The sequence below is a fragment of the Erinaceus europaeus genome, chromosome 4, assembly GCF_950295315.1.
Source record: "Erinaceus europaeus chromosome 4, mEriEur2.1, whole genome shotgun sequence".
Taxonomy (NCBI): Eukaryota; Metazoa; Chordata; class Mammalia; order Eulipotyphla; family Erinaceidae; genus Erinaceus; species Erinaceus europaeus.
This window is the reverse complement of record NC_080165.1, coordinates 5,758,739-5,780,788: the sequence shown is the minus strand read 5'-3', so window position 1 is coordinate 5,780,788 and position 22,050 is coordinate 5,758,739. Positions and strand designations below refer to the sequence as shown.

Here is a 22,050-nt window from a genome sequence, read left to right as displayed (position 1 = left end):
AATCCACGTGCATAAAACTGGAACAGTCATTCTGGAGAATCCTTAAATAGTGCAAACATCTTAAGATCCAGCAACACTACTCCCAGGCATTAATCCAAAAGACATGAGGACTCTTAATTCGAAGGGACACATGCACCCCCATGCTTACAGCTGCATGATATACAAAAGTCAACCCACAGCAGCAATCTGTACATAAATGCGCACTGGCAGATGGCCGGATAAAGAAGTTACAGGACATGTACTCCATGGAGTACTGCTCAGAAAGTACAAAATGAAACACCGTGTCCTGGGCGTCAGGGGTGGCGCAGCGGGTTAAGCGCAGGTGGCGCAAAGCGCAAGGACCAGCAGAAGGATCCCGGTTCGAGCCCCCGGCTCTCCACCTGCAGGGGAGTCGCTTCACAGGCGGTGAAGCAGGTCTGCAGGTGTCTGTCTTTCTCTCCCCCTCTCTGTCTTCCCCTCCTCTCTCCATTTCTCTCTGTCCTGTCCAACAACAATGACATCAATAACAACAATAGTAACTACAACAAGCACAACAACAAGGGCAACAAAAGGGAATAAATAAATATTTAAAAAGAAAAAAAAGAAACACTGTGTCCTATGGGAGAAAACGGCTAGAGCTGGAGGTGATTATGTTTAGTGAAGTTAAGAAAGAAAGTGAAGGACCAGAAGATTTCAGTCCTACATAGAATATAAATTCAAGCACATGAACTTGGGAAAAAAAAAAAAAAAAAAGTCAGCCCCCATGTTGAGCCCTGGGAGGACGGCAGTGACCGCTGGGGCCGCTCTGGTGCTGTGGTAGCTCTTCCTTTATCAAGAGTGAAAAAAGCGGCCTCGAGTGGTGAAGTCTCTCTCTCTCTCCCTCACACACACACACACAGAAGAAGCACGCGAAGCTCAGAGGTCACGAAAGTAAACCAAGAACAGAACCTACTTTCTGCCTGGGCAACAGAACTCTCTGGGGTGCGGTGTCATCTGCTGCCAAGGGGTCTCGCTGGCTCCGGTGGACCAGGTGAAATGACACGGCTTTCTTCTTCTCAATAAAGGGCTTTTTCTTCCGGTGAGGCTTCAAAGGAACAGAATCAGAACAAGTTTTTAAAATAAACACAACAGCAAATACGCATCGGTAAGTTATATGAAGGGTCAACAGGTTTCTAAGAACTACATTCCTAGGGCAGGTTAACATCAACTAAGTTCCGCAAAGTGCATTTTTTTTTAAAAAAAATATTTTTACATTTACTGATTATTGGAGAGAGAAAGTTCATTGAAAGGGGAGGGGGAGACAGAGAGACACCTGCAGCCCTGCTTCGCCACTGGTTAAGTTTTCCCCCTGCAGATGGGGACCCGGGGCTGGAACCTGGGTCCCTGTGCGCTGCCATGTGTGCGCTCAACCAGGTGAGGGCCCCCCCCAGAAAATGTAGCCTTGCCTTTTAGCACGAATAGGCGTTGGCATTATCTGGACTCCCCTTTGTTACGGGCATCCAGAAACCGCCAATTGTAAAGTCAAAGCTCCTATTCTAAGTCTAAATAAATCTATCAAGAAACTGACTCCGGCTAAACAAGAACGTGGGGAGGACCAGCGAGGGCGCGCCTGGCCGCGCGCGCACGTCACGGGGGCACAAGGACCCAGGTTCAAGGCCCTGGTCCCCACCTGCAGGGGGGGAAGCCGCACCGGCGCTGATGGAGGGCTGCCGGTGTCTCTCTGACCCTACGCGCCAACCCCCCTTTGCCCTGTCGGCTGCTGTCCTTACCTAACGTGTGTCAAATGTGTTAAAAAGCCAACAACACAGACGCCCAAGGGGTCTGCGGATATCTTCAAAGTGCGCCCTCGGCCGAGGTGCTGGGGAGCCTGGAAGGTGGAACCAGAAGGAAGGACAGCTGGAAGCACCAGGTGCCGGTCTGGTCTCTGCCCTTGTTCTCTTCATCAAGCACGCTGCCGTGTCCAGGCAGGCGGCCCGCCGGGGCACAGAGGACGTCTCTCCCCGCGGCCCCGACCCCCGGCCCCCGGCCCCCGCCCGGCGCCGCAAACCTCCTCCCCTGCCCCCCGGAGGTCCGACCCTCCCAGCCCGCCGGCCGCCGGCCGCACCGCCGCGCACACCGAGCCGACCCACCATGTCGCAGCCGCGCGGGGCTCACGGCCAAGCAAAAGCGGCGGCTGCTCGTCCTCAGCTCCCGGGACTCGACTCCCGGGGGGGGAGGGAGGGGGAGGCCGCACGGAAAACAGCTCCGCAGACCAACTTTTCCGGCCTAAACACACGTGCGGAGCCCCAAACCGGAAGTCAGACCGGAAGTCTCGGAAATTGACCAATCGCCGAAGGTCCGATGGGTCGGGGCCGGAAGTGACGCGCCGCGCTCGCTCCTTGGCAAAGACCCGCGAGAATCTACGAGAGGGATGAGGGCTCCGCCCTCCCAGTGGGCGTGGCCTCCCTCCCGCCCTCCCAGTGGGCGTGGCTTCCCGCCACCCACCTGTCTCAGGCTCGGGAAACCTGGAGCGCACACCTGGTGGTGGGGCGGGAAGGTGGGACAAGGACCAGTTGGATTTAAAGTGACTTCTGCGGAGACAGAGATGGAAACACCATGGTCTCCGCTGGCGGTTGTATTCTCAGCCTGTAAGCCCATAAAGCATTGTGGTCCAGACTCCCAGAGGGATCAAGAACAGGGAAGCTGCCAATGGAGGGGAGGGGACACGCAACTCTGGTGGTGGGAACTGCGTGGCATTGTCCCTGTTATCTTACCATCTTGTAAACCAGTCTTAAATCACTAGTGAAAAATTCAAACATTAAGAAAGAGGAGGGGCAAGGGAGAGCAGGCTTCGCAGCTAGGCACTTCAGAGTCTGGTCCTGACTTGGTAGATGCTTGGTTTGACCTAAGCGTTTAGTCTGAGCTTCCATACGAATACTGAAGAGTCAGTTATGGATCTTGAGAATGTTAGAAAATCAGTACAGTTCCAGGCCGCCTTTTACCAGTATTTTTTTTTTTAAAAATGTATTTATAAAAAGGAAACACTGACAAGACCATAGGATAAGAGGGGTACGACTCCACACAGTTCCCACCACCAGAACTCCTTATCCCCTCCCTTCCCCTGACAGCTTTCCTATTCTTTATCCCTCTGGGAGTATGGACCCAGGGTCATCGTGGGATGCAGAAGGTGGAAGGTCTGGCTTCTGTCATTGCTTCCCCGATGAACATGGGTGTTGGCAGGTGGATCCATACCCCCAGTCTGCCTCTCTCTTTCCCTAGTGGGGCAGGGCTCTGGGGAAGCGGAGCTCCAGGACACACTGGTGGGGTTGTCTGTCCAGGGAAGTCTGGTTGGCATCACGCTGGCATCTGGAACCTGGTGACTGAAAAGAGAGTTAACATACAAAGCCAAACAAATTGTTGAACAATCATGGACCTAAAGGCTGGAATAGTGCAGATGAAGTGTTGGGGGGTCCCCCATTTTGTAGATAGCTAGTAGCATATTTTAGTTATATTCCAAAGGGCCTATAGCTATACTAGTGCTTTTTTCTTTTTCTTTCTTTCTTTCTTTCTTTTTTTTTTTTTTTTTTTTTTGCCTGAGCCTGAAATCTGATATGTAGGTGGATCCAAGTTATTGTCTGGGGAGATGATGTCATGGCTGGAAAAAGGACCAGAAAGCTGGATCAGGGAAGAGAGTAGCTCCCTAATATGGGAAAGGGGTATAAATATTGTTGACTGTAAACCCCATAGATTTGATGTGATCTGGGGCCCATATTCAGCTTAGGAGCCTATGTGACCTCTGCATCCCTGTAGATCTGAGCTCACATTCTGTGGTCATGAGTAGGAACGTCCCAAGCTGCCTCAATATTGACCCATCTTCCTGAGGTGTAGCATAGAGTATGTTGTCCATCTTCCCTTCAGAGGATGGAACATTCTCTACAGTTGTTGATCCAAGTTAAGGGCAAGGTCCTAGTATGGGGGCCTTTTACCAGTATTATATGCATGGTTGGGCTTGAGAAACCATTTCCTTTGGGAACTATACAAGTCTTTGTTCCTTGTTGTTGATATTGTCTCTATTCATTTAAGCCTCCGTTTAGGATATAGGATGTCATGTAAAATATCCAGTGAAAAAGAATACTTTTTTTTTTGTATGTTGCAAGGACTTAGGCAACCGATTTACTAAATCAATAACAGTCTACTAAACTTCATGCAAAACATAAGGGATAGTCCTAGATAGTAGGACACAAAGATGCATAGAACATACTCTGAACAGGACTTGAGAAAGAAGGGGGCTGGGCGGTGGCGCACTGGGTTAAACGCACATAGTATGAAGCACAAGCACTTGAGAAAGAAAAAGTCTTTTTTTTTTGTTTGTTTGTTTACCAGTGCTGGGCATCAAACCCAGGGCTGTAGACATGCAGTGTGTGTGCTCTTCCATTCAGCTGCAGCCCCGGCCAAGAAGGACTTTTAACTCTGTGTAGAGATATGCTCTGACCTCTTTATGATCCTCAAGCTACAGGAGAGATTATTGAGCTTGTTGAGTAGCCAAGAAATTGCCATCATGGTATGGGGACTTCTTTCAAGTTGCAGATGCTAACATGACTCCGTCTTGACTTCTCTGGGCAGACGACCTTACCAGTGTGTCCCAGAACCTCACCTCTTCAGAGTCCTGCCTCACTACGGAAAGATAGAAACAGACTGGGGAGTATGGATCGACCTGCCAAAGTCCATATTCAGTGGGGAAGCAATTACAGATACCAGTTCTTCCACCTTCTGCACCCCAAAAAGAAATTTGGTCCCTACTCCCAGCAGGGTAAGAATAAGAGAGCTTTCTGTGGAGGGGATGGGACGCAGAACTCCAGTGGTGGGAACTGTATGAAATTATAGCCCTGTTATGTTACAGCCTTATTATTCATTACTAAATCACTAATAAAATTTAAAAAAATAAAATCAGCTCTTTCAGATTAAAAAGAGAGAGATCTGAAGGACCAAAAGACAGATAAAAAAACAATGCTCAAAGCACTGATCAGGGACATGCAAATAAAAGCAACAATGAGATATCACTTTACACCTGTGATAATGTCATACATTAGAAAAGACAGAAGCATCAACTGTTAGAGAGGCTGTGAGGGGGAAAGGGACTCTCCTGCACCGCTGGTGGGGATGTAAGTTGGTTCAATCCCTATGGAAACCAATCTGGAGATTCATCAGAATTCTTGAGGTGGACCTACCTTATGACCCAGCAATCCCTCTCCCAGGGATTTACCCAGGAAAAACTAAAACACCTATCTCAAAAGACTTACGCACACCAGTGTTCATGGCCACACAGCTTATAATAGCCCAAACTTGAAAGCAACCAGATACTGAATAGCTAAGGAAGTTGTGGTACATATACACAATGGAGTATTGTGTGACGTTTAAAATGAGGTCATCTCCTTTGCAATATTGTAGTCAGAATTGAAGGTGTCATGTCGAGTGAGACAATTAAACATTTTTTAAAAATCTTTACTTATTTATTGGATAGAGACAGCCAGAAATTGCGAGGGAAGTGAATGACAGAGAGGGAGAGAAAAAGAGAGAGACCTGCAGCCGTGCTTCACCACTTGTAAAACTTTCCCCCTGCAGGTGGAGACAGGGGGTTCAAACTCGGGTCCTTGATGATTATAACATGTGTGCTCAACCAAGTGCACCAATATCCGGCCTCTAGGACTTTCAAGATTTAACTAATGCAAAGCTCTTCATACACCCTTTTAACCTCTAGCTCAGTTTTCATACTTCATTGTGTAATTGTTCAAAGTGAAACTGTAAAGTTCTGCATTCAGGAATAAGCACATCAAGATGCCAATACAGGACAAGTGCAAAATGGGTATCTTTTTTTGTTTTTTTTTTTCCTCCAGGGTTATTGCTGGGCTCGGTGCCTGCACCATGAATCCACCGCTCCTGGAGGCCATTTTTTCCCCCTTTTTGTTGCCCTTGTTGTTGTAGCCTCGTGGTGGCTATTATTATTGCCATTGTTGATGCTGTTCATTGTTGGATAGGACAGAGAGAAATGGAGAGAGGAGGGGAAGACAGAGAGGGGGAGAGAAAGACAGACACCTGTAGACCTGCTTCACTGCCTGTGAAGCGACTCCCCTGCAGGTGGGGAACCTGGGCTCAAACCGGGATCCTTACGCCGGCCCTGTGCTTTGTACCACATGTGCTTAACCCACTGCACCACCGCCCGACCCCCAATACGTATCTTTTTAATGAATTCATTAACTCATTTAGATGACTTCATTCGAGGTAGAAAAAATGCAAACTTTCAAACAGGTTACTATGACAGCTGAAAGGAATTAACCTGAGTGCAGGAGTACTAACTTCCTTGTACCTAGAATGACTAACAAGAACTATTCAGAGAGTTAGTTAGAATCTGATTTAATAATGTCAGTCCTTCTTCAAGGCTGTGGAGTTTGGAGATCCATAAACTTAAAGGGATTGAAAACGAATCTGGGGGACCGGGCAGTGGCACCCCCAGCCAAATGCACATAGCACTGAGCAGGATATGCACAAGGACCCTGTTCAAGGTCCCACTCCCCAGGGTAGCAGGGATGCTTTAGAAGCAGTGAAGCAGGTCTGCAGGTGTCTCTCTTTCTCTATCTTCCCCTCCCCTCTCAATTGCTCTGTCTTATAGAATGACAAGGCAGAAAAAAAAAAAAAAAAAAGAATCTGAATATGTCTCTGTGGTTTGCGTAGACTCTTCCCAGAAGTGCAAAGTGCATAGAGTGTTTATCTCAGTCACAGACTTTTGGTCATAAGCAAATAGTGAATCGACAATCCAGTAGTTCGTGTTTGCCTAAGTTCTTCAGTTTCTTTTGTAATGTCTGTTTCTGCATAAGCCTGGGAAAAGAAGACACGGATTTTAGACCAGGGAGACGCTAAAGTGATAGAGTGCAGGGTGTGTGTGTGTGTCCCTGGGTTTGATCTCCAGCACTGCATGTACCAGAGCAATGATTTCATCTCTCTCACAAACATAAGTAAATCTCATTTTTCAATGTTCACATGTTTGGATTTATGGTTTTTCAATTACTTGGCGCAATCTATATGTAATTCTTATTAAAAAAAAGAATTTGTAGGCTCTGACCAACTATCCATGCAATTATGTAACCACTGAAGAGTGTATTTCAAACAACTCTGGAAATTTTCAGACAATATGATTTACCATGTGCAGGGGCATGGGTTCAAGCCCCTGTTCCCTACCTGCCGGGATTAAGTTTCAGGAATAAGGAATAATGAAGCAGTGTTTCAGGTGTCTTTCTCTTTCCCTCTTTATCTCCCACTTTTTTCTTTTTTAATATATATTTTTATTTATTTATTTATTTATTATTGGATAGAGACAGAGAGGAATTGAGAGGGGAGGAGGATATAGGGAGAGGGTCAGAGAGACATGTGCAACCCTGCTTCACCACTCGTGAGGCTTTCCCCCTGCAGGTGGGGACCAGGGACTTGAACCTGGGCTCTTGCACATTGTAATGTGTGCACTTAACTAGGTGTGCCATCACCTGGCCCCTCTTCCATTCCTTTCAACTTCTCCCCATCCCTCCCCCCCCAAAAAAAAAACAGCAACGACAACAGAAAAAAATTGGTGCTAGGAGTGGTGGATTAGTTGTGCAGGAATCAAACCCCTATTGCTAATCCTGGTGGCGATGAAAATACAAGGAATTTTAACGCAGTAACTGGAGAAGAGTTCCAGCCCAGTGAGGAAGCTGGTTAGATTGTTAACAAGAGAATTCCAGGAGGAAGTTGTGAGAACTGGACACTGTGTGAATCAACAAAAGCTGGAAGCAAATACAGCTGGGGATTTCCCAATGATTTTATTGAGGTAACTTTTCCCAAGTGTATACATATATGCATTTATATATATGTATATATGTTTAAGAAAGCTAAACAATATTCTAAGGCACTTGGAATTGTGCACAGCAAAGTATCCTAGAATACTATACAACTAAATAGAGCATATTTTTTATTTCTTTTTTAAATAACACAAATACTAGTACAGAATAAAAAAAGATAATACATAGTTTTCTTTCAGGATACAATAGTGGAATACATATACATGTGTGTGTCTGCTTGTAGATACTGACACCCACATCCTATAATACAGTACAGATAAAGACCAATAATAGCGACAAAAGAGAAACTGTCATCATGATCGGTGTATACGTCCAGTTATTTTCACTCACAGATATTATACCTGTGTCAGATATAATAGACTTAGATCATTCACTGGAAATCAGAAATTGTTCAAGTCTGGCAACGATTCCCAGACTTACACCACTCTGTTCACTGTATCCAAATTTTGAAATGATCAAAAAAAGAATTTTTATTTTTAAAAATCCGTATCGCACAGGGAAAAACAACTCTTGAGTGTTTAGTGGACTCTAGCCTGGTGAGAATGGTGCAGGAGGTTCTGAACTCATTGACACATTCACTCACCATGGAAGGAAATATGGACAAGAAAATCAGTGCCTCTAGTCTCCGTGATGAAAGTGATCTGATCAGACATTCATTCAGCTAGTCTCTGCATGTCAGTTAGCACTGCAGTGGCAACTTGTCTTTGGAGCCTTGCTAAACAACATCGTAATACAGTCAAGTTATAACATCCAGTATGGAAAATGCCCTCAAACTGGCAAGTGGCACAAATACTGGCATTTGAGTACACCTTAAATGGACCTGAGCGGAACGACAATCTGTCTCCCTTTTGCCCTTCAATTTACTCTTCAAACAAAACAAGTGCTCAACGGGATTTCTTAAGCACTGTCTAAGAGTTCACGCTATATTTACCTTTACTGACTCTTGAGCAGATCTGCCTCAGAAAGGATATTTAGAAATTCTAGTATCTAAAAAATTGTAGCGGATAGCTGACTGTCATCTATCAAACAGCCACTATGGACACAGACAGTTATCAAGACATACTGATCATTCGGTTTTGGTGGTAACAGCAATGAAGTGAATAGGTGTATGTTGGTGACCTATTAACATAGTTCAGTAATGTTTCACCCAGGCAGAGCTCACCTGGCTTTGTACAAGAGACCCACAGTTTAACACATGTCCCCTTCATGATTCAGTCTTCAGGAAATCTTGGGAAAGTTGAACAGCATTATTGTATTTATATAGAGAGACTGAGTGAGCGCTGGCATTTGGATCAAGTACTTTTTAGTAGAGTAAGCAGGTGATTCTTTTGGAGTTGCAAGCATCTGATTTGCTGTGTGAAATCTAACGGAGATGTCCACACACATCTTTATGTGGTTTTTTTAATGTAGATTGTTACTGTGTCGGTACTGAGTTGTGCAGGAATCCTCACAACATTCACAGGGATTATGACCGACAGTGGAATTCAAGGACAGATGGGAGGGGGGGGGAATATTTTGTATCTTTTGAAATCTCTCCTTTAGGTAAGCACACAGGGGTTAAGTGAAGTGGAACCACTAGGACTGTCCAGTAACAGCTTTCCTGAAGAAACAGCAAGTTAAAGCAGAAAGTTTGAAACCTTGAAGAAACTATTTAGGGTCCAAAGACTTGCAAGGAAGTCAAGATGATATTCTGAGAGGCATTTTTACTTGTCTGCCTCAAATTGCATTGGACTCTGGTGTTCAAGAGAGGTGGTACTATCTTATCGGGTGGACACTGGGCATGAGAAGGGTTTTTTCTGTTCTTTTTTGCCTCCACTCACTGGGGCTCCTGCCAGCACTACACATCCACTGCTCCTGGAAGTCTTTTTTTTCTTTTTCTTTTTCATTTGATATAACAGAGAGGGATTGAGAGGGGAGAGGGAGAAAGACAGACACCTGCAGACCTGCTTCACCACTCATGAAGCGTCCCTGTTGCAGGTAGTGGCGGGGGCTCGAACCAGGGTCCTTAACACATAGTACTATGTGCGCTTAACCAGGTGTACCACCTCTCGGCCCTGGTTTTCTTCTGATTTTTTGCAATGCCTGGTGATGCTACTGGTCGTTGGTGAAGGCTCAGATATCAAACATGCAATGGGGGGGGCAGGGGGGCACTTCTGTACAACAAAGCATTTCCCAGCTCGCTCCAAATGCCAATAGCAGCCTCACTGAGCAACACAGGCAGAACTGTGTTGGGAAGGCGACTAGCTAATGTCATTTTAAAAATATGTTCAGTACATCCTAGCATAGTTAAAAATGACCCCAGTTTATGGGATTTGGTTTTTGGAGGGAATAGCTGTTGTAGGGTTCTCTCTCTCTCTCTCTCTCTCTCTCTTTTTTTTCTAGAAATTTAACACAGTACGCAATGGGGCTTTTATATTTGGATGGCCTTGTTTTTGGAAAAGCTAAAGTATGCTTCCACTGTTTTGTATTCATGCTGATGGTGGTTCACATTTCCATTAAGAGCTGAAGCTTAATGATCACAAAAGTAATTGGAGGGGGCTGGGAGGTGGTGCAGTGGGTTAAGCACACATGGCGTGAAACGCAAGGACCAGAGTGAGGATCCCGGTTTGAGCCCCGGGCATCCCAACCTGCAAGTGTGTGTGTGTGTGTGTGTGTGTGTGTGTGTGTGTGTGTCACTTCACAAGCAGTGAAACAGGTCTGTAGGTGCCTATCTTTCTCTCCCTATCTTCTCCTCCTCTCTCGATTTCTTTCTGTCCTCTCCAGCAACAACAGTAATGGTAACAGTAACAACAACAAGGGCAACAAAATAGGAAAAATGGCCTCCAGGAGCAGTGGATTCGTAGTGCAGACACTGAGCCCCAGTGATAACCCTGGAGGCAAAAAACAAACAACGACAACAACAACAAAAAGTAATTGAAATTGAAAAGGAGAAAGGTTTGGGACTATTTTATCTTTGGTCACTGTCAGACTATAGTAGACCTCAGACTGTTCTTTGAACTTTGTCTTTGGAGCTGTGATTTTTCTCAGAATGAAGGTCCTACTAGCCTGATGATCACATGTGCCGTCATGTATTCGCCTAAGACATATTTCAACTCTGTACTCGCTTTTGCTTTGCCAAGTAAAATAATGTGACATATCCTACGGAGAAGTGGGGAGCAAATAATAGTGGGTGAGCCACTGTTTGAAGAGGTCAAGAGGAGTTTATACTCAATGCGTCTCAGTGGTTCCTTAGGACTTACAACATACTCTAATGATGTGAAGAAATTCTCATCTCAGAAGATAGACTTTTACCAGAATGGTTAGACCCAGTAATATTTACGAATACTTAAGCTAGTCAATGGCTGAAGTTGCACATTTGGTAATAGTTTGGTGAAATCTCACCTGCTGTCATGGAGATTTAAAAATTAGGGCAAATAAGAGAGTTTTGAGCAAGAAAAGAAGATGACTTTCAGCATTTCAACGTGAACAGACCACTCGACGGTAGACAAGACTATTTTTTTTCTACTATGAATATAGTATGATTTTGGAAAGTTCTATCTCTGATTCTATTGAGTCTAACACAAAGTCCGTGTCAAACTATGTGATACTCAACAAGACCCGTAGTGTTGAAGTATGTCCTCCCTTCTCTGAAGTGTAAGCTGCTGTATATTGTTTCAGTGCCCATGGAGCACTGAATTAATTTCAGAGTGTATAATTTAGTTTCTAAATTTTATGGACTTCTTTTTCATTTTTAATATTTAACAATTTACAAGGAGTGTATTCAAATCCTATGCCCCCTTAACAGATCTGATCTACATTTCAGAACTTTTTACTAACCGACTATGACTACCAGTATTAGAAGAAGATACATGACTCTAATTGTTCTGGCGAATAAAGTCTCTAAAAAGCAGAAAATCTGTTTTTCTGGATAAATCAGAGCTTTGCATTGTCCACTTCTTAAAAAGCACTTATTCTAATACACAAAATAGTTCTCTGAGTATACAGATTTCACTTAAATAATTTAAGAAATGAACATAAAGAGAAACTACAGTGATTATAAAAAAAAAAACACCATAAAAATTCTCACATGCCTTGGAAATGACCGTGCAGAGATACCTGAAATTAATATCAATCATCGGAGAGCTATTTTTTGGTCAGATTGACTGCTAGTGACCAGTAAAAAGCTTATGGCATCTTCCTATGACCTTGAAATTTTCTCCACAAGCAGAAAAAAAAAATGAGAGGGTTATGGCTACTTTGGATTTTACTTTACAGTCTGTCTAGTTCTTTTTTGCCTAGGATTTTCCTGGAAATGGGCTTGTTTTCTTCCTTAATCACATCTAAGGGAGGGCAGTGAAACCTCCTCATATCCACTATGTCAATATACTGTTACATTTGAAGCAGGAAAAGACCCAGAGTTGTGTGACAACAGCCCAATTCACACACACATTTATTTTCTTTTGTAGAACCACAGCTTATTGGTTGGACCGCTAACTCCTGGCACTGGGCAGAGGCTGAGTTAATGTTGGGTGGTCCACATCTCTGATTCCTTTGATGCCTTTCAGCCAAGAGTCCTCTGAGAGGGCTGCTGGAATGGGTAGGTAGTGTTTCTGACTTTTAAAATTAGCAACTGGAAATGATATATATTCTGCAAAGTACTGGTTAGCTATTAAGTTTTTCCATCCTTTCCAAAGCTTTTGACTTTAGGAATTAGAAACAATTGGTGGTTCTAATACGTGAATATTAGACCATTAGTGGTTTTTTTTTTTTTTTCTTGTGATTTCCATGGTTCTCTCAACTAAAGTCTCTTAAGCATGATGATCAGTATGGGGAAGAAATATGTCAGTAGGTTTTTTACACATTAAAAGAAATGACATATCAATACAAGGAAAATAATATGTGGAGGTACGATTTCATATTTCTGCATCGGGTGTATGCCGCTGTAAGGAATAAAGACCACACCTCATGCACCGCTCATGGGGAAAACGCTCCTTTTACCAGCCAAACTGAAACTTTCTATGACTCGTGTCTTGAATGAGAGGATGGTGATCATTTCTTGTATCGCTTTTATAGAGATCTTATGAACAGAAGCCAAAACATGTTCAAATACAGATGTAGAAAATTAAATATTCCGTTCCATTGTATGTTTTCACAAGAAGCCAAAATGATAATATAGTAATATAAAGACAAAAAAATGACTTCAGCAAAAAAAAATAGGATAAAGGATTTAAACATTATAGAATGGACTAATATTCAGAAAGACACTTGGCATGTGGAAAGAAGTCATCTTACTCCAGTGCAGGACGGCAGCTCAGCTTTCTTAATGGTGTATTCTGCTCTGTGCAGTGAGGGCTGAATAAATTCTGACTGCTTTTCTTAAGTTATTCAATGACCCTGGAGTCTTAGAATAAGTCAGCTGGGGGTAACTTTTTATTTCCAAATAAAATGATTCAATTCAAGGGTTTCTATAAAATGTAAAAATGGCAAGATCCACATTCATCCATAATATTAAATGTTTGCTTATTGTCTCATATGAAAAAATGTTTGTACAGACTGGGGAGATAGCCCACTTTCATGCCTGAGGCTCAGAGGTCCTAGGTTTATTCTCAGATGCTAGAACTGAGCAGTGCTCTGGTCAAGGAAAAAATTACAGTCCTCCAAGGGGCTAGCTGGCGGCTACCCTAGATGAGAACACACTCCACCACACAGAAGAACCTGGCTTTGAGCCTTGGGACACCACGTCTCTCCTCTCTGCTTCTCACCCTTTACATTAAGGAAAAAAAAAAAAAAGGCCATCGGCAACAGTGGAGTAGTGCCAGTAATAACCCTGGTGGCAAAATAAACAAACAAAGTCCTCCAAGTTACAGCTTCCCATCTTATGAATCAGAATCATTTAGAAAATTCTAGTCCAAGTTCTAAGAATAAAGAAAAGTGTATTAGGTCTCCTTCTAATGGATACATTTCGTGAGTTTTTCCTAACAAAGGTACAAAACCATCCTGAACAAATAATTGGAGGCTCAGGAACTGTTCACACATGGTTCACTGTGCATGTAGGAGGGAAAGATGCTATGCCCTATGTCTGAAATATGCAAGATGACAACAGTGGATTTCTCAATGTAAACAAGACTGACTGTAGGCTCCAAGGGCACCCACCCCTCGGTGACTTGAACTCCACCGATTCTTTTGCATTGAAGGTCAATACCAAACTTACGGATGCGGCCCGTAGAGCTTCTCAAAATGCAAAATGAGATTTTCGTCACAGGCAACGTAGCTTGAAATGTTCTGGCATTTTAAAGCCTTTGAGTACTTATTTTGAAGCATGTGCTTTCTTATTTCTTTTAAGAGCAGCACACCAACTTAATGCATTCCTGAGAAGAAGCAGTCTTTGAAATTTTCCTACTCAGAAATAACGGCTGCTAACCTGCTTGCGTTCTCCTCAGCTCTGACGCTGGATGCAGGTTTTTAAAAAGGAGTTACGATTGTCCATAGTAGCCTCTTGACATCAAGTACGTTTGCCCTTGACTTCATAAATGAAGATGAAAAGACCAAAAGATTTCTTTCTAAGGCTTGCCACACATGTAAAGGCTCTTATGCTAGCCGACCTTATGCCGGTCTGTCGGTACACTAAAAGTAAGTCACAGTGTCAGACGTGTATAGCTACGATCCGCAAAGCATGCTTGCCAAGAATCAGCAGGAGCCTCTTGCATTTAAGAAAAAAGATACATGAAAGCACTCAGACTTGTTTCTGGCAACTGGAATCACTGGCACAACATCAAATAATGGTTCTAGACCATTTTAACATAATGCAAGAATATTCTTCTAGGATCAGTCCTTTAAGGAATCCGCATTGGCTAATAAGATCCTTCCATCTCTACCTCCAAATACCACTTAAAAAAATACATATATGTTTCAATTTTTGCTTCTTTTCATTAACATAATGAAATATTTATTTCTATTTGATTTTTTCAGCCCCACCCCTTTCCATAACCTGGCAATTTTATGCCCCATTTTCTTTCACCCGAATTCTAAACTTTGGCTTTCCGGTGAAAGGGAGCGAGTGATTGTCTCCTGCTTGTCTTCTCTGGTGAAGAGTGACCGGTGTGACCAAGTCTGTCCCTTACCATCAGTAAACAATCTGAAGGACCAGGATCACGACAGCCTTTGCTCCCTTTGTTTGGGGCTCCAGCCGGACTTTACAAGTGGGGAGCACTGTCGCCATGCTCTCTTCACCAAAGTTCAATGTAATTGCACACTGAAACTGCAGTGTGATGTCAGGTTCACAGGCAGCGATGCTACCCTCTCCAGAGGACCTGTCTCTGTTTCCAAAGGGTCTTGTACGTCCTTATGGACGATGAAACCTGAAAGAAGAAACAGAAATCCTTAAAACAGTGGCATAAGAACACACTTGCTAATAATTCAGTGAACACACTGAAGTGAACACACTTGCTAATAATTCAGTGAACTGAGTCAGGTACCATCCTGCTTAGACTAAAGGCGGCTGCAGGTATGCCCACAACTGAATTAAAAATTAGGATCCTAACAGAAGCCCATTATGAATGTCACGGTGGAAAGCAGACTCGTCCGCTGTATAGAAATTCTGGCTATCTCAGCCTGATTAGAAGGGTGGGATTGAACCTGGGTCATCTTGCAAGCAGATCCTGAGGCACAATCTCTCTGTTCTTTTGTTTTTATATTTATTTATTTATTTCCTTCTTGTTGCTCTTTTTTTTTTTTTTTTTACTGTTTTAGTTATTATTGTTGATGTCGTCATTGTTGGACAGGACAGAGAGAAATGGAGAGAGGAGGGGAAGACAGAGAGAGGGAGAGAAAGACAGACACCTGCAGACCTGCTTCACCGCCTGTGAAGCGACTCCCCTGCAGGTGGGGAGCCGGGGGCTCGAACCCGAATTCTTATGCCGGTCCCTGCGCCATGTGTGCTTAACCCACTGTGCCACCGCCCGACTCCCCTATGTTCTTTTTCTTTTTTTTTTTTTTTGGTGGGAGGGGATCACTTCCAGGGATTCACCACTCCAGAATGACTTTTTCAGATAGAAAAAAAAAATCAAAGACAGATAAGGGGGAGGGAGAGAGAGAGAGAGAGAGAGAGAGGGAGAGGGAGAGGGAGAGGGAGGGGGAGGGGGAGGGGGAGATGGAGAGGGAAGGGGAGATGGGAAGAGGGAGAGGGAGGGGGAGAGAGGGAGAGAGAGATGGGGAGAGGGAGAGGGAAGGGGAGATGGGAAGAGGGAAAGGGAGAGGGAGAGAGGGAGAGGGAGAGGGAGATGGGAAGAGGGAGAGGGAGAGGGAGATGGGAAGAGGGAGAGGGAGGGGGAGAGAGGGAGAGAGAGATGGGGAGAGGGAGAGGGAGGGGGAGAGAGGGAGAGAGAGATGGGGAGAGGGAGAGGGAGGGGGAGATGGGAAGAGAGAGAGGGAGAGGGAGATGGGAAGAGGGAGAGAGAGATGGGGAGAGGAAGAGGGAGGGGGAGAGAGGGAGAGAGAGATGGGGAGAGGGAGAGGGAGGGGGAGATGGGAAGAGGGAGAGGGAGAGAGAGATGGGGAGAGGGAGAGGGAGAGAGGGAGAGAGAGATGGGGAGAGGGAGAGGGGGAGATGGGAAGAGGGAGAGGGAGAGAGAGATGGGGAGAGGGAGAGGGAGGGGGAGATGGGAAGAGGGAAAGGGAGAGAGGGAGAGGGAGATGGGAAGAGGGAGAGGGAGAGGGAGAGGGAGAGGGAGGGGGGAGAGAGAGGGAGAGGGAGAGGGAGAGGGAGAGGGAGAGGGAGAGGGAGAGGGAGAGGGAGAGGGAGAGAGACACCATAGCACCAAATCTGCCTTCACTGCAGTAGAGGCCAGGCTAGAACCTGGGCTGTGTACATGATAAAGCAGGAAGCACCCTATCCCAGTGAGGTTGTTATCCGGCCTGCCTCACTTTTTTTTTTTTTTAATTTTTTTAAATTTTATTTTTTTTATTTAAGAAAGGATTAATTCACAAAACCATAGGGTAGGAGGGGTAAAATTCCACACAATTCCCACCACCCAATGTCCATTTCCCACCCCCTCCCCTGACAGCTTTCCCATTCTCTATCCCTCTGGGAGCATGGACCCAGGGTCACTCTTGTGTGATGCTGGGAGAGGGCACAGAGCCTCACACATGCAAGTCGTGCACGGTGATGCTAAGCGGCCTCCTCACCCTCAAAGCAGCTTATTCTGTAAACCTGCCTTTGCCCTGTCAGTCTCACTCTTTGACCAGGCACCAGACTCACTCAGTGGGTCACCTCTCCACGCCTCGGGTTAAGTTCCGTTTCCTCGAAAGTTCTCATTCCTGGCCATCCTGTCCTGACCCACTTTTGTTTTCCTAGCACTCGGCACCATCGGATAGCATCCCGCTTACTTGTTTCCTCGCTAAGGTTGGTCTCCCTTGCTCGAACGTCACATGTCGCCAAGTACAAGCTGGGACCTTACTGGACACACTGGGAATTCCCAGGGCCTGCCTAGGAGCGGAGCTTGGGCAAGTCAAGTCCAACACGTATGTGTGAAGCACACCAATAACTGACGCACAGACACAATGGCACTTGGTAACTCTAGGAGCGATTCTGTGTAACGAGAGTCCAATCATTCGCCCTTCGACTTCTTCAAAATTTTTTAATAAGTTATTTAATAAAAATTATGAGATAACAGGGGTATAATCTCACTCCTTTTGCAATACCAGATTTCTGTGTCCCCATTCCCTCCACCCTCCACTGGTAACTGCAGCAGTTCTCCCAAGGTCACAGATATAGGTTGACTATTATTTCTGTAACTATCTGCCTATCTATCTATCTATCTATCTACCTACCTATCTATATTTTCCCCACTTTTCTTTATTTTATTCTTTATTAATGAGTTACAAAATTACAAAACAATAAGGGAACAATTCCACACTGTTTCCACCACAAGTGTTCCGTGTTCCTATTCCCTCCATAAGAAACTATAATCATTTTTCCAAGGTTACAAATATGGGTTGGCTATTATTTCTGTAACTATCTGTCTATATTTATATAGTTGACTATTTTTCCTATGGTCCTGCCTTCTCTTCCTTTCTTTTTTTTTTTTTCTTCTTCTTTTTTTCTCTTTCTTTTCTTTTTCTCTTTTTTTTCTTCTTTTTTCTTTTCTTTTTCCTCCTCCAGGGTTATTGCTGGGCTCGGTGCCTGCACCATGAATCTACCGCTCCTGGAGGCCATTTTTCCCCCCTTTTGTTGCCCTTGTTGTAGCTTCATTGTGGTTATTATTATTGCCCTTGTTGACGCAATTCGTTGTTGAATAGGACAGAGAGAAATGGAGAGGGGAGGGGAAGACAGAGAAGGGGAGAGAAAGACAGACACCTGCAGACCTGCTTCACCGCCTGTGAAGCGACTCCCCTGCAGGTGGGGAGCCGGGGGCTCGAACCGGGATCCTTACGCCGGTCCCTGCGCTTTGCGCCACATGCGCTTAACCCGCTGCGCCACTGCCCGACCCCCCTTCTCTTCCTTTCTAAGTCACACCTGTACTTATTAGCACTTCTGAATGTCTTTCCTTTTTCTTTCTTCTCTCTAGGGGTCCTGATGGATTTGGAGTTCAGAGCCTTCTGGGCATCTTCCTCCTAAACATTTCTCGCCCACTGGGAGTATGGAGGCCCTTAAAATTAATTAAAATTAAATATATATCCACCTATGATAACTCACCTGATGCACTATTATATTGTTATATAATAAGCCTAGGAATGAGCGTAGGAATCTGTACTCTCTATCAGATGGAATCACTCCTCAGTTCTTGAAGGTCTTTGAAGTCAAACTGTTCTAGAAAATGCAGGAGAGAAAACATAGTAATAACAATGTTGTCTCAGAGATACTAAACTCTCTACTAGGCCTCACTGTCTAGTTTGGGTTTAGAAGTAGAGCCTACAGTTTGCTCCCTCCTTCCACTCACAGCTCCAAGTCTCAGATACATGACTTGGTATCTTTGGGCCTCAGTTTCCCTATCTGTAGAAGGGAGCTAAATAAATAGCTGTTTCAGGATAGCTTTGAAAATTAAGGTGCGTATCTCTCTCTCACTTTCCCTTCCCTTTCAATTTCTCTCTGCTTCTATCCAAATTATACATACATACATATATATGTAGATATATATATGTGTATATATATATATATTTTTTTTTTTTGCCAGAGCACTGCTCAGCTCTGGCTTATGGGGATTGAACCTGGGTCTTTGGAACCTCAGGCATGAGAGTCATTTTGCATAACCATTATGCTATCTACCCTCTGCCCATACATACACATTTTATGTATATATTGTATGTAAACTGCATGCATAACTATAGAGAGAGATTCCATTCACCTACGACTGTCTACATATGGTTAGAGACAACAATTTGTCTTTCTCTGCCCTCTCCTATCAGAAAATGACATTTGTACGCTTTATATTATCCACGTGACATTCAGTTCTAAAATTGTATGGCTGGATGGTAGTTCTTGCTACTATTCAGTGGACTGCATCTGCATCCATTTCCACTAGCTCTACATCCAGAGAAGTCCACCTGCCTGGCAGAATACAGTTTTGGCTTTAGGCTCCAAGCTGATGGAGCAATAAATAGATTAACTTTGCCCTATCAGTGCATCAAGTTTTCCTCTACACTCTTCTTCCGAACTTTCCTGAGACTTAAGTTTGAAATTATCTCTATTTTCTTCTTCTTGTTAAAACCTTAATACATTTTATTATCTTCATACATTTTTATTATCTTCATACTGTCGAGAGGAAGTAAATATGGAGAAAGGTATTTCTCTAGTAAAGAGCATTCTTTTCCATAATTTTTTTCACCAGTTTAGTTTTTTTTAATGTATTCATATCCCTGCAAGTTTATTCAGATAATGGACACTATAAAATCACTTATCAGAAGGAAGAATATGGGATAATCCCACTCATAGGCAGGAGTTGAAAAACAAGATCAGGGAGTCAGGCGGTAGCACAGCGGGTTAAGCGACATTAATAACCACAACAACAATAACTACAACAATAAAACAAGGGCAACAATAGGGAATAAATAAAAAATATAAAAGAAAAACAAGATCAGAAGGGGAAACACTAAGTAGAACCTGGACTGGAGTTGGTGTACTGAACCGAAGTAAAAAACTCTGGGGTGATGGGGAGACGGTTCAGGCCCTGGAACAGGATGGCAGAGGAGGACCTGGTAATGGGGGCTGTATTGTTATGGGGAAAACTGGGAAATGTTACGCATGTCCAAACGACTGTATTTTACTGTCGACCGTAAGCCATTTAACCTCCAATAAAGGAAGAAAAATCACTCATCAGTGTAAAACACCAGTTTCCTATTCTCCCAAATTTGACAGAACGAGAAATCCCAAGTATCTTATTTTCCTTTCAGTTCAGAGGTTCTGACTGTCACTTCACATGCACTTGGAATAGACAAGGGAGGAGAAACCCACAGCACTTTGAGCTGCCAGAGACACCATATGCTAATCTGCTTCTTATTATCCTGAGCACTGAAGCAGTTTTCCAACTCCGGTGGTTCCACAGCATCTTGTAACTTACTCCTGTCCAGGTAACAAGCGCATGGAGCACGTTGCCACTTGACAGTTTGACAAGCCTAACTAACGACAAGCTGACAGTGGGGTACGAGTCAGCTGTAAAATGACACAGGAGAGGAATACTTCAAAGGTGGTGGCGAAGAAGATAGTGGCATATCACATGCACTTCAACATAAAACCAAATCAAGAAAAACCGGAAAGAAGAGGAAGAAAAAAAAAAAAACCTAATGTATCGTAAACCATTAAATGTTTCCGACATCATTTTTCTAATCTAGCTGGATTTGAAGTTAAGCTATAAAGATGCCTGCCCTCAGCATCCTGCCTTTCACAGAACCTGCTGCTAGTGGTCTCTGGAGACCTTCGGACTCTTGAGAGTGACAACTAAATGCTAAGTAGAAAGCACACCACTTATAGCTAATGCAGCTATAGGCATGAAAGCAGTGCTCAGCGCGTTCTGAGATGTCTTCCCAAGTGAAATTCAGTGTTTTGTCTTCTCCCTCTCATGCCTACCCCTGTAACTCACTTCTCTCCCCGGAGACAGCTGGTCACTCACTTTTGCGCACTTCTCCAGAGATAACAGAAGCAAAAGAAGTCACATACCGGAAGGAAATCTTGGCAGTGTTCGCGGCTTACTTACAGTGAGGATGTGCAGAATTACCAAGAAAAGCTGATGGGAGATACTTTTGTTTCTGGGCTGCATGGACAGGTTAGGTAGTGATCTACAAGAGCATTCCCTTCCCAGGCAGTCAGATAAAACAGCATGGCTGTACTGCATGTGAGCAGCTTTCTAACCATGAAACACCATTAGTTTATATATTTATAAACCCCATCGCTGCTCAGCTCTGTCTTATCATGATGTGGGGGATTGAACCTGGGACTTCAGAGCCTTGGGCAACGAGAATCTCTTTGCGTAACCACTATGCTATCTACCCCACCCTAAACATTATCAGTTTTTATATTATTTTGATTAGACTCAGCAGTGTTTACCAAAACTTTTTATTTCTTTTTAAAAAATATTCATTTATTCCCTTTTGTTTTCCTTGCTTTTTTATTGTTGTAGTTATTATTGTAGTTGTTACTGATGTCCTTGTTGTTGGATAGGACAGAGAGAAATGGAGAGAGGGGGGAAGACAGAGAGGGGGAGAGAAAGACAGACACCTGCAGACCTGCTTCACTGCTTGTGAAGTGACTCCCCTGTAGGTGGGGAGCCGGGGTCTTGAACCCGGATCTTTACTCTGGTCCTTGCACTTTGTGCCACATGCACTTAACCCACTGCGCTACCACCCGACTCCCTGCCAACACTTTTTCCTCTCAGAAGAAATACTAAAAATGATGTGAAAGTCATTAGAATGCTTTCTATAAATATCTATGCCAAAATGTCTCTCTCCTGCAATGTAATTCAAGTAATGTCATTGAAATTAGTGGGGAAACATCAGTAGATGTTTTTTTTTACTGTTGAGTTTTTAAGAATACTTCAGCAAGGCCTATTTACCTTATGTGATAGGAAAATTTAATTTTATCTTATCTGGAAAAACATTTTAAAGAGGGCTAATCAATATATATATATTTGAAAACTTTCAGGCTCCCCTTTGATATCAGATGCTACCAAAAAGTCTATAATTTTTCTCTATAAATGTACCTTAGACCTATTTGCATATTTCATATTTAGACAATGTA

General features: G+C 43.8%; 2 protein-coding genes across 5 annotated transcripts in view; both read right to left on the bottom strand.

Annotated features, from left to right (window-relative positions):
* LTV1 (LTV1 ribosome biogenesis factor) overlaps positions 1–2,269 on the bottom strand; it is a 15,677-nt gene extending 13,408 nt beyond the window's left edge. For all 4 annotated transcript variants that reach the window (XM_060188682.1, XM_060188684.1, XM_060188683.1 and 1 more), the window contains exons 1-2: positions 2,109–2,269; positions 932–1,063 (exon numbers count right to left, since the gene is read on the bottom strand). In XM_060188682.1, the coding sequence (XP_060044665.1) occupies positions 932–1,063; positions 2,109–2,111 (135 nt within the window). In that variant the 5' untranslated portion in view covers positions 2,112–2,269. The remainder of the gene's footprint in view (positions 1–931; positions 1,064–2,108) is intronic.
* Positions 2,270–7,786: 5,517 nt separating this feature from the next.
* Positions 7,787–22,050, bottom strand: part of PHACTR2 (phosphatase and actin regulator 2) — a 275,038-nt gene continuing 260,774 nt past the window's right edge. Inside the window, exon 13 of the mRNA XM_016185904.2 lies at positions 7,787–15,181. Coding sequence (XP_016041390.2) covers positions 15,166–15,181 — 16 coding nt within the window. The 3' untranslated portion in view covers positions 7,787–15,165. The remainder of the gene's footprint in view (positions 15,182–22,050) is intronic.